Raw genomic sequence first — 13,267 nt, forward strand, 5'->3', positions numbered from 1 at the left:
ATCATTTGAAAGTAAAATTGTAAAGAAAGCCCACACCCTTTAGGTTTTAGACTTTCCCCATAGCCTTCATCTCTTTGAATAAATGAGTTTCTTGGCTTCTGAGATTATGGCCAGAAGGTCAATATTTGTTATTCTCTAGCCTTCTTAACTTTTAGTATTAGAGGTTCTTTGAATACAGAGTAAATAGTCTTCTTTTTCTTACCTACCTCATTTGTCTTCTAATCCAAATAATATTGAACCAGTATTTCATCACATCTGTTGAGTTCATGCTTTGCTTTGACACTGTATTTTTAAACTCCTAATACTCTCCATAAAGTGTTGGTTAAATTTTGATACATCTATTCAAACATATGATTATCAGAATTCTAATAATGACAGGGATGGTATAGGGGAATTGCCTATTTTGTTTGTCTTTGTGATTAAATTACTGTTTCCTTTTCCCCAAATGGAAAAACTATATTGCTGATTTGTGTTTTTCCTACCCTACCACCCCTCAAATACCTATTTTAGTTATAAAGGTAATATAAGGAAGTACAGTAGAAAATGCAAATACAAAAAAGTAAGAAGGAGAAAAGTAAAAGTATCCAGGAAAAAAAGCTCTTCCTTTCTAGTACACTTCTGGAGCTCTGTCCTTGCCACCCCTCCTTCGATCCATCCAAATAGCTATTCATTTATTCAGATTGAATTAACATTTTATAAATGGGATAACCTGCTTTTTAGACTCAAATATATACCCTGGACAATTTATCTCTGCTAGTATAAATTTATATAGTACCCTGGTGGGTGGATTTAACATTATCCTAGAAGAAAAAATTAATTCAGGGGCACCTGGCTGGCTCAGTCGGAAGAGCATATGATTCTTGATTTCAGGGTTGTGAGTTCAAGCTGCACATTGGGCCCAGAACTTAAAATAAATAAATAGTAAATAAAAATGAAACCAGTATATTCTTTAAAAAAAATTAAAAGTTCCTTTAAAAAAGTTTTATATTGGTAATGCTATCATTATGATTCCAATACATTCCCCCACCCTCAGTTTGTATACTTTTTTAATAAAAAAGGTATTTTCACGGCCTGTCAAGCAGACGTGTCTCATATGTATTACCCATTCATCTTAACAGACAATTTTTTTTTTTTAAGATTTTTATTTATTATTGAGAGAGAGAGAGAACATGAGAGGGAGGAGGGTCAGAGAGAGAAGCAGACTCCCTGCTGAGCAGGGAGCCCGATGCGGGACTCGATCCTGGGACTCCAGGATCATGACCTGAGCCGAAGGCAGTTGCTTAACCAACTGAGCCACCCAGGCGCCCCTTAACAGACAATTTTGACCTTAGTGCAGTTACACTACAAAATTCTGAGAGGCAGTGGAGTTTTCAATCAGGGCTTTTAGACTAGCAGCTTAGAAAAATTGCTGAGGAAGTTAGAGTTTAACAGCCTTCTTACCAGCTTCTTTACTGTAATACCTTAGAAGGTGATGGTAAAGACACTTCCTCTCCATTCTTTCCCCACTATGGTTAAGGTAAGTGCTGTGATTGTATAAATTAATGTGTAATTTAAGACTTTGGGTTTAGGTTTATTTGGGTTTGTTTTTAAGAGACTAATCAAAGAAACTTTGAAGTGCTTTTTATGTAATAGTTTTATTTCTTCTTAATCTTAAAAATGATATGGGACGCCTGGGTGGCTCAGTCAGTTGGGCGTCTGCCTTCGGCTCGGGTCATGATTCCAGGGTCCTGGGAGCGAGTCCTGCATCAGGCTCCTTGCTCGGCGGGGAGCCTGCTTCCATCTCTCCCTCTGCCTGCCGCTCCCCCCCACTTGTGCTCTCTCTCTCTCAGAAATAAATAAATAAAATCTTAAAAAAAAAAATCTAAAAAATGACATGAGTCGAATATTTTATATTTCCCTTTTAAGGGAAACAGCTTTTTTTTTTTTTTTTAGATTTTATTTATTAGAGAGAGACCGAGCACGAGGGGGTGGGGGGAGGGAGAGCTCCGCTTTGAGCTCGGAGACTCACACAGGCCTGATCTCAGGACCCTGAGCCGAAACCAAGAGTCGGAAGCCCAACCAACTAATACATTAGTCCCAGGCACCCCGAAACAGTTACTTTTAAATTCTTTTGCTCTTGGAATATTTTAAATTCTGCTCTAATTCTCTTTTTTCTTCCTTGAATTTTAAGAAACTTAATTTTTTTGGGAAAAAAAAAATTCTCTTAGGTATTCAGAATTTTAATTCCCATAACCTTGTTTTCTTAGTGTATAGTGCCTTGCTCATAGTAAACATTTAGTAAATATATGTTGAATAAATTACAAATGACCATAATGAATAGAAGACTTAATTTAAGTATGCTTGGATTGAATCCCAGTTTATGTACCACTTCTCTACGTACTGGCTATGAGTGGCTATAGGACAGGGCATACAGCGGCAGAAACACAAGGGAGCAGAAAGTGAGGGTCAGTATCGTAGCAAAGCATACTGGAGAAGAAGGGCAGAGTCTTAGAATAAAGGCAGAATTTCTCCTAGGTACAAGGAGAATAAAAAGAGAATAGTCCCTGAACAGATGGATTTGGAATAGTATCTGAAGATCTGATGCAGGTGGGGTGGGGTGAGGGAGGGTTTCGCCAATAATGCAACTAGTATACGAATATTCCTTTGGCTTGGTGTCAAGTTTTCTTAGAAGAGCTTACTAAGGTACGGCAGCTGTGTGCACTGTATCAGATGCTTTGGCTTCTGAACGGTTCAGTCAAGAGCTCTATCCTGAGAACTGTTCTGGTTTTTTCAGTCTAAAGATTTCCAATAGAATTTTAATCATTGTGAGAAGTTCTTAGTCCTTTAAAAAAAACAAAAAAACTAATACTTAGTAATTATTTATTAATCATTTAATTTGTTCCAATATAATGCCGTTTATGCTAGGAGTGTAGTCCAAAAAAGGACCAGAAAACTCCTGCATCGTTGGTGGCTTCAGTTGGTGGTCCCTCAACGAGCTCTAGCACATCTGCCGTGGCCTCCACCAGCTCTAGCTCCACACCAGCCCAGGAGACGATCTGCCTGGATGACTCACTAGATGAAGACCTTTCTTTCCATCCACCTGCACTGGATCTTGTTTCTGAAGCTTTAGCTGTTATCAACAATGGGAACAAAGGCCCTCCAGCTGGCTCAAGGATAAGCATGCCAACTGCAAAACCTCGTCCAGGACTGAGAGAAGAAAAATTAGCAAGTATCATGAGTAAGTTGCCGCTGGCTGCTCCTAAAAAACTAGATTCTCCTCAGACTGCACATTCATCAAGTCTTATTGCTGGTCACACAGGGCCAGTACCAAAGAAACCCCAGGATTTAGCTCATACTGGCATCTCTTCAGGCCTTATTGCTGGTTCTTCAATTCAGAACCCTAAAGTTTCCTTGGAACCTTTGCCAGCCAGGCTGCTTCAACAAGGACTACAGAGGTCGAGTCAGATTCATGCTTCTTCCTCTTCCCAGACCCATGTGTCCTCTTCCCAAGCCCAAGTTGCTGCCTCCTCTCACGCTCTGGGGACACCAGAGGCCCAGGATGCTTCTTCGTTAACACAAGTAACAAAGGTGCACCAGCATTCAGCTGTCCAGCAAAACTATGTGTCTCCATTACAAGCAACCATTAGTAAATCACAGACCAACCCGGTGGTGAAGTTAAGTAATAATCCCCAACTTGCCTGTTCATCCCCGCTTATTAAGACTTCAGATAAGCCACTTATGTACCGCCTTCCCTTATCTGCTCCCTCACCTGGAAATGGTTCTCAAGGGCCCCACCCCCTGGTTTCTAGGACAGTGCCCAGCACCACTACCTCCAGTAACTATTTAGCCAAGGCAATGGTGTCACAGATGTCCACGCAGGGTTTCAAGTCTCCCTTCTCAATGGCTGCATCCCCCAAACTTGCCGCGTCTCCAAAACCTGCCACATCTCCTAAACCCTTGCCCTCACCTAAGCCTTCTGCCTCACCCAAGCCCTCTCTGTCAGCTAAGCCTTCAGTATCAACGAAACTTATTTCTAAGTCCAACCCCACTCCCAAGCCTCCTGTACCCCCAAGCTCTTCCAGTCCAAATGCACTAGTAGCCCAGAGTAGCCACTCCAGCAGTAACAACCCAGTCCATAAACAACCCAGTGGGATAAACCTCAGCAGACAGTCGCCCACCTTGAATTTGCTGCCCTCTAATCGCACTTCAGGCCTTCCATCCACAAAAAATCTTCAGGCCCCTTCAAAGCTCACAAATTCCTCATCCGCTGGAACTGTTGGGAAGAATAGCTTGAGTGGGATTGCAGTGAATGTACCTGCCAGCAGAGGTAGCAGCCTAAACTCAAGCGGAGCGAATAGGACTAGTCTCTCTGGGGGGACAGGAAGTGGAACACAGGGTGCTACTAAACCGTCGTCTACTCCACATAGACCATCCTCTGCCTCAGGGTCTTCAGTGGTAACAGCCAGTGTGCAGGTATGTATGTTACGTACGTTCGTGGGATAAAGTATAAGATTGTGCGGTCTTTCCTGTGAGTCCGTTTAATAACTATGTACGTAGGTTGTTCGTAATAGTTTATTACAGCTTATGGCCAAGGAATGTTCCTGATGTTCACATCACAGTAATGGGGATACTTGGTGGATGAGGTTTTTGTTGGGATGTCATTTTTTTTTTCTTCCAGGTAAAGTAGCACATACGACTTTTGCAATTTTTGAAAAACACATAATGCATATTTAAAATATGTTGTCAAAATTCACAACAAAGTAGTAACTTACGAGTTTAACATACCCTCACTTGTCTCCTTTCTCCCTCTCTCTAGTCCCCTTTCTCCTGTCAACTTTTTTATTTAATCAAATTTATACATTCATGGTTATTTTTTTTTTCCTTTAGCCATTTCTCTTTTCAAATAAAATTCTTATTTGGCATGAATTTTGCAGTTACTCATATGTAATTCTCTGTGTCAAATTACTGTCGATAATCCTTTTATACCACCGGTTTCCCCATTCGTGAGTTTTTAATTTAAATTTATCTCACAGTGGGAGTGCTTCACTCGGAGTCTTTTCAGGAAGACTAACACAAAACTTACTTTACCTTAGCTCCAGCATACCTGATCATTTCTGTGCTGTCACACTTAGGTATGTAGACTTCTCGGGTCCCTAACTGTCTCCTCCCAGTGTTATAAATACTGTTCCACTGACCTTTGCTTAGTATTGAGGATTACAGGGAAGTCTGAGGCCATTCCAATATTTTGTTCCCTTGTATGTGTTTTCTTTGCCTAAATGCTAGTAGGAGTTTCTCCTTTTCCTTGAAATTCAAGTATCCTCAAATTATGGCTAGGTTTTATCTGGAAGTTAATACCTGGTGGCTTTTTCAGCTCAAGAATATTTTGTTCTATGATGTGTTTCATTATCATTTCTGATCCATTTGGCCTAGGTTTGTTGAGAACTCTTTATCACTCATATTTCATCTCTCTCCTTTCCATGTCATCTTCTCTGTCATTGTTTTCATCTTTCTGCTACTCCTTGTATTCTGAGACTTACCAGATTTGTCCTTCATGTGACCAGTTTGATTTCTTTAAGATTCTTCTTCCCTGTCCCCCATCCCAAAAAGTAATACATATTCACTGTAGGCAAATTCACAACAAAGAAAAGTCCCCCATTATCCCACTGCTGTTTATATTTTCCTGGTACTTTTTTGGATTCTTGTCAAGAAAATGGGTTTCATATAATATGCTGTTTCATAACAAGCTTTTTAAAAATATGTAACATTTTGTGATGTTAGTTCTTAGGTTCCCAAGTGTTTTTTGAAAACATGACTTTTGTTGATTTGTGGGATTCCTTGTCTCAGAAAGCGTTCTTTTTACTGCCTCCTGTTGATGCGGAATAGGAGCATCTAATGAAAGAATTTTTACCTTGGTGTTTATAGATATTTTCTGCTCTTCAGTACAAGCTAAGCATTGGTATTCATAAACACACGAAACCCACATCATCGCTCTGCCATTACTGTAGGCTTAGTAATGAATTCATTTATTCCAGAATTCTAATATAAAACAAAATTCAATTAACTGATACTTTACTAGTTGAAATCTAGGATGTTTTATCTGTTTAGTTTTACTTTCATCAGAAATAAAATGAAAAAAAAAACACCCACTGATTAGGGATTGTATGTTAAAATTTAAGTTATAACTAAGGTCTGGGAGTTAGTTCACATTCCTCTTTGTGATACCTTTATTAAAATGTTGACTGTGTTTGACGTTAATCTTCAATTTGAGTAAAGGACAGAATCATAACAGAAATGCCAGTTCCCTGCCACAGGGGTCCCCCTTCCTAGTATCAGTTACTTTTAATTCTCATAGCTTTTTCTGTGTTTTTAAATATTAAGAATGGATGGAAGACAATTTATTCATTTTACTATTATCTCTTAACTTCTTATCATGATAAAGCTTTTAGCTGCCTTTATACCTTTGCCATTCTCCTGAAAGAGTAAAAGTACAACTTTTGGTTAAATCCAGGACTATGTAAAATATTGTCTCTCTTGAGCTAAATCGTAAACTATGGTTTCATTTGCTTTAAGTTTTTGGGTTTTTTTCCTGAAGAAAAATTATCTTTTTTCCCCCTTCACTTTGAATTTAAGGTTAAATCTTTCTCTAGCCTTTGTCATCTCCAGAGTCTCTCAGTTCTGTCCCCACCCTGCTGCCACCCCCTCAGCTCTCCCCCTCCTGCCAGTCCTTCTTGTATTTGATCATCTATCCCAGGAGAACCTAGATACTTAGCATACCAATTCATTTGTCAGCAGGGAACCCATATGGCAAAATTTGTGTTTCCAAAAAGTTAACTACTTTCTTCTAGTTTTCATCCTTTCCAATATGACTTTATGATTTGAAGGCCTTATTGTTCCTGCCTTCAGATCTGATCCTTTTTGTTCTGTCGTACTGGTTTGACTGAAGAAAAGGTCAGTAATTGAATAAGGTTGATCGTAACTTTGGGGGAACCTGTGGTTTGGTTTTGTTTTTTTGTTTTTTTTTTTTTAACGTAGTCTGTCATTGAAACCTCGTGGCCTCTAAATCCTGTCTCTCTAGCACTCTTAACACTAAAGGGAGATTCCCTATCTGTGCCTGCAAAACATTCGGCTCCTGTCTGAAAGGCATCTTCAGCTGTCTGTTCATTTGCAGAGTGAAAAGGACAGGCCCTGAGTTTAACAGAAGTTAAAATCTTTCCGGGTTCAGATTATTACCTCTACCTACTTTCTATTTAATAACTTCCTGCTCAAGGCTTTCCTCTTCTTTCTTACCCTTCAACTTACTGATATTCTATGAATCCATTTCTTTGCCACTTTATAATTCCCAAAATAATTAACTCATTAAGCAAATGTTTCTGAGGTATTTAATATGTGCCAGGCACTCTTCTAGGTGCTGGGGAGATAGGGTAAACACCATACTCAGGATCTCTCCGGTCATGGAGCATATATTCCAGGTAGAAAGATAAAACACAAATTTTTGAAAAACATGTTAAGTGCTATGAAAAAATAATATGACAAAGTGTGATTGCTGCTAACATAGATAAGGGAGTTGGGGACAGCCTCTCTCAGGAGATAACATTTGATCTGAGAATTGAATAAGCAGGCTAGTCATTTGGAGATAGGAGGGAACAAACAGTCCAGGCTAGAGAGATGGTAGGTGTGAAGACACTGAGATAGGAAGGAGCCTGATGTGTAGGTATGCATGGCTGGACTACGGAGAGATGGATAGGTGACGAGGTCTGAGATCAACCAGAACCATGTGATGCAGGACCTTGCAGGTCACGATAAGAACTTGGGGTTTTAATCTGTGCAGTGGGAAGCCATTGGAGGGTCTTCATTGATTTATATTTCAAAATATCCCTCTGGTTGTTGTAGAGAATGGGGGGTGGATGCACTCAGCGAGATAAAATGTGGTTTAAAAAAATTCTCGATAGATAGATAGAATGCCCACTGCAGGAAGAGCATGGTTTTCCTTCATATTTTCCCCTGGGAATGAAATATGGAGGTCGTGGAAGTATTTTTGATTATGGAGCATTATCCTGAACTGTCGGCCTGTTTTAGGTTGACCGCTTCTCTTGTATGCTTTCGAATGATATCAGCAGTAGGATACCTGACTTTTGAAAGGTCTCCATCTTACAGGGAGAGAGAAATTTATAAATGCCATGTAATATTTAGGTAGTCTGATGTTTCATTTTAGTTTTATAAACAAAAGTGGATATGGAAGTTTTTTGAAAGTACAAAATATTATACAGTTATGGCATGGTATCATTTTTTATTGCTCAGTTAATTTGGGAAGTTGCCCTAATTTACGTTTTCCAGCTATTTTAATACTTCAGTTAGCCTTCTCCAGAAAAGCTTGAGTTCTCCTCATTTGCTAATAATGCTATCTAATGTTCCTCTCTAGGGGGCTCCACTTGGGGCACATGGTCTTGGAGTGTGTGCCTCATATTATCCTGAGATTACAAGAGAACTATGATTTTAAAAAAACTCTTTTTAATTCTTAAATTGATGCAGGATACCTTCTATCCAAATTGCTTCAAAGTGTCCTTATTTCTAGCTTAGTAATTCTTTCCAGTGTATCCATTTTGTATATCATGGTTGGCCAGTAAGGGAAAGACTAGAAAATAAGAAAAGTAGCCAAGTCCAAGCATAAAGTGATGAAGGTTTGTACTTAAGTGTTGGAGCAAGTAGTGGTTTTAAAAAAAAAAAAATGGGTATGTTGACAGTGAGTTCACCTTGTCCATTTTTTTATGATGCCTAAAAACTAAGGTTTCAAGCCCTGGTGTCGGGAAAGAATGAGACTACTAATGATAGCATTTTAGATATAGGATGGTGTCACACGATTATAGGAACCGATGAGTTCATCTATTGATGAGTGTTCCATATCCAAGTGCTGTTCCTCCCTGAGCTTTTAGATTTACAGGATTGAAACTGAGATAGGATATAAAATTGAGAGCTAACAAAGGAGATAAGGGAAGGGAAGGCTATTGGAGAAAGAGTGAAAAAACCAGATTCGAAGCCTTCTGGAGGGTATTCTTCATTTTTTGTTTAGCAGTGGCATGGACTGTTAGGTGTAAGAAATGTATCCACTGTGATGTGTATGTATGGGAAGATCACTAAAACTTTTCTCATATATTAACTAAGAAATAAAATGATCAGCCCTTTATTAATAATGTTTACTGGAAAAGGAGTGAGCACACAAAATAAACCTGATAATAGTTAACATTGATTATTGACTTAAAAATATTCGAAGAATTCAGTTTTCTTGACTAAATTTAGAACTGTAAAATTTTTGGCCAGGGAAACTTAGAATTGGTAAGATAAGACTACAAAAGAAAATTCATAGTTGTACAAACTATCATAGATAATATCTGATACTGAGACAATTTTATTATAATGTTTGTTGATAAGTACATGTAGAAAAGAAAGTCAAAATGGGAAAAGATTGCTGAATAGAAAATTGTTCAAAGAATTAAATTAGCTTAATGAAGTGTATTTAACTAATTTCTTAGGGAAAGTTAATGTTATCATATTTCTTTCTGATTTAAATGTACTTTTCATACACATGGCATCAAAGCCCAGATAGAGGAGTAGTATGAAAACACCTTTTACTGCAAGGAGTCTTTAAGTTCTGAAAAGTAGTGAATATGGAAACCAGCTTCCAGGGGTTAAGGAGAAACTAGATAATGTGGGGAATGGAGGGTATCATTTAGTAAATTTGGTTAACAAAAGGAATACAAATAAGTTTGGTTTTTCTAGGGTTTGAGGAGCAGCCAGGAATAACTGTAGTTGTTTAAAAAAAAAAAAAAAAAAGATGAGGTCTCTGTATATGGCAAGACAGAGGAAACTTGGAAAAAGATGTAATACTAGATATTTGCACCAGAAAGTTTGGCATAGGGAGATGCATGGCATAGGTCAGTTTTGGAGAAGAGGCAGGTAAAGCTAATAAAGGAAGAGGAAGAACATCCAGATGGCCTCGTTTCTTTAACGTGTTCTGATGAAAGCAGAGGGTATTGTGTTATGGGCTCTGAGAGAGTTCTTGTCTGGAACAGTAACCACATGGATTGTATCAGGAAAGATGGTAAAACAAACAATGAAATTACCAAACATTTTCAAAGACCAAATTGAAATTGTATGGAATTAATGACCAGTAGCTCAGATCGAGGAGCTAGGGGCAAAAGTAGAAAAGTGGAAGTCTGAGGTGAGGAATGAATGAATGAGTGGTAATACAGGCGTTAAAATAAGGAGTTTAAACTGGCAATGAAGAGCTGAGTAGAGAATTAATTCCAAAACCAATATGGGTAGGTCTCAGAAATATATTTTTCACCTCAGTCTTCATTTTCTGTCTCATAACATTTCTGTTAGAGTAGATATAGGACACAGTCTTGCACCCATAAGGATATTAAATAAAATAAATCAATTCAGGTTAAAGATTTGATTTCTTATGTATTTTGACCCCTGGTTTCTGCAGTCCACAGCAGGAGCATCATTATTGGCTAATGCCTCACCTCTGACTCTCATGACATCACCTTTGTCTGTAACAAATCAAAATGTGACTCCTTTTGGGATGCTGGGTGGCCTTGTTCCAGTGACCATGCCCTTCCAGTTTCCCTTGGAGCTGCTTGGCTTTGGAACGGACACAGCTGGAGTGACAACCACCTCGGGATCTACCTCAGCCGCTTTCCACCACAGCCTAACTCAGAGTAAGTGCGGCTCCTTAGGCATTTGGCTGCCTAGTGTGACAGAACAGCAAACCTCAGGAATTTATACTCATTGAGGGTAGTCCATTTGGAGTTAGTGAAGATTACAGAATTTTTTTTTTTTTTTTTTTAAGAAATGCAGTTTATTTCATTTAAATATAGTCAAATTACCGGAATCAGATTTTATTTACAATCCTTAAAAGAACCGTCTATACCACATTTCTATCTTAATGAAAGTAATAATAAGAGGAAGTCCTATTTGCTGGGTTATTTGCATACACATACGTTTATACATATAAATTTTTCAATGTATGTGCTCTAGTTTAAGAAGGACTCTGAAGTCAGGGGCTGTACTTATATTAGATAAATTAAACTATTTTCATTTTTGATCTAAGAGGGCTCAAATCTTAGGTTGAGGAAGATCACTGACAAGTCTGTTTTTCTCTCAGATTTACTAAAGGGTTTACAGCCAGGAGCTCAGCATGCAGCAACACTTTCCCACTCACCTCTGCCTACACACTTACAGCAAACATTCAATGGTAAGAAAGCCACCTATTTTTTCCTCTTTTACTATTTATATAGACTTATAGATTGGATTATAAACCTTTTCTGAAAACTGAATGGGATGACAAAGGTTGGGAAAAAACAGGTTTTCATGACTGAATACTCATTAGCAACAAACTTTTTTTTTTAAGATTTTTATTTATCTGACAGAGAGATACAGCGAGAGAGGGAACACAAGCAGGGGGAGTTTGAGAGGGAGAAGCAGGCTCCCCACTGAGCAGGGAGCCTGATGCGGGGCTTGATCCCAGGACACTGGGATCATGACCTGTGCGGAAGGTAGACGCTTAACGACTGAGCCACCCAGGTGCCCCAGCAACAAACTCCTTATAAAAGAAAAAGGAACTAGGTACGAGGCCTTTTGTTACATGTGAAAAAAAAACCTTTTTGAAGACATGTGTTTGTTATATTGAAATCAGGACAAAGAAGAGGTTTCATAAAACAATGTACAAAAGTCATGTCCAGTGATTGTAATAATTCATATGTATTGAAGGTTTACTAAGTGCCAGGTAGTCTTGTGACTACTTACATGTATTAGCTAATTTAATCCTTGTAACAGACCTATGAGTGAGCTAATGATGATCCCCATTTTTATAGACCAGGAAACTGAATTCGAGGGAAGCAACTTGCCCAAGATGATAATCCTAGGAAGTGAGCTGAAATTCAAATCTGGGAAGTCTGACTTGATAGGCTGTATTCTTAACCATTAAACTTTTCTGCCTTTTAGCAGTGATTCAATCTATACGATCCAAACTGTATGCATTAGATACTTGCAGGCCAGCTAGATCACCCTGAAATCTGAAATTAGATAGTGGACACTGGACATCACATATTGGCCTCCAGGTTCTTGCTTTCACTAGCAGTTGGTCTCGGTGTACTGTTGATACTATTCTTGAAGACCATTTTCAGGATCTTTTGAACAGGAGTAACTGTTCAGCTGCCCTCTTAACTTTGGAAGTTGACTGGGACCTCACTATTCTTTTTGGCCACTGCATTTAAAATGATCTTTGAACAAGTTTACAGTTGACCACATGCAGAAATGGGAGCTATATGGCAATCTCCAGGCAGCAGGTTATAATTAATCCTGCAAAAGACCTAAGTGTTAAGCTGCCTCAGACTCAGCCCTCGGAAGAATGACTGTAACTTTTATATAGTCATTTTATATATAATATAAACTTCTTCTAAAAAGGCCTGAATAGTAAATATTTTCAGCTTTGCAGGTCATATAATTTCTATCCACAACTCCTCGACTCTGCCCCTCTAGTGCGAAAACAGCCATAGACAAATACATTAACGTAAGTGTGGCTGGGTTCCAATGAAACGAGAAAGCAGTGGTGGGCCACATGTGGCCCTGGGGCCAGACCTTGGTCTAAAGAATCTCACAGTCCAGTTAATAGGAGTCTTTTATTTTGCTTATTTACGGGCGCCTCTTTGGGCACAGCCCTACCTTGCCATGTGATGAATTTAATCATACCGCAGGTCAGATCATTGTCTCTACAAACAAGTACGTAATACCGCACTGTAATGGAAAAGCCATGCCTTCGATGTTGAATAGTGTTCTGTTCATACGGCTTTTGAAACAATTATCCTGTCTCATTGATCTATCATTTCTTCAATAGAGGCAGTTTTTTGTTTTATGTCATACGGGAGTAATTTAGCTATCACATTAATGAACCTAGCAATGTGACTTTCATGGTCTCCTCCAGCCTTAGGATTGATCTTGTAGTACAGTAATTTGTTCCTTTTCACCCGTGTGTTTCTACCATTCATGCCTTCCCCTGACTTTTTCTCTCAGGCCTAGGAGAGGGACGCTTCATTGTCCTTGCTAAGGCAGTAACCTGTTAAACTTTCTCTACATTTTGTTAGTTCTCAAGCTCACTGAGTCCCACTCTTGCCCAGTGTAAATAGAATAACCAACATTTTCCCAACAAAAGTTAAAAAGCCATATGTAAACCTAGAAACCATTGTTCCCAAGGAGCAGACTTTCCTTATCACTTGCAGCTTTTGCCAGG

At 38.8% G+C, this 13,267-nt stretch overlaps 1 protein-coding gene across 1 annotated transcript in view; it reads left to right on the top strand.

Annotated features, from left to right (window-relative positions):
• UBN2 (ubinuclein 2) overlaps nucleotides 1-13,267 on the top strand; it is a 74,732-nt gene that overhangs the window by 50,649 nt on the left and 10,816 nt on the right. The window contains exons 14-16 of the mRNA XM_036078321.2: nucleotides 2,905-4,452; nucleotides 10,466-10,697; nucleotides 11,144-11,233. Of these exons, the coding sequence (XP_035934214.2) occupies nucleotides 2,905-4,452; nucleotides 10,466-10,697; nucleotides 11,144-11,233 (1,870 nt within the window). The remainder of the gene's footprint in view (nucleotides 1-2,904; nucleotides 4,453-10,465; nucleotides 10,698-11,143; nucleotides 11,234-13,267) is intronic.

The sequence above is a fragment of the Halichoerus grypus genome, chromosome 12 (genome assembly GCF_964656455.1).
Source record: "Halichoerus grypus chromosome 12, mHalGry1.hap1.1, whole genome shotgun sequence".
Lineage (NCBI taxonomy): Eukaryota > Metazoa > Chordata > Mammalia > Carnivora > Phocidae > Halichoerus > Halichoerus grypus.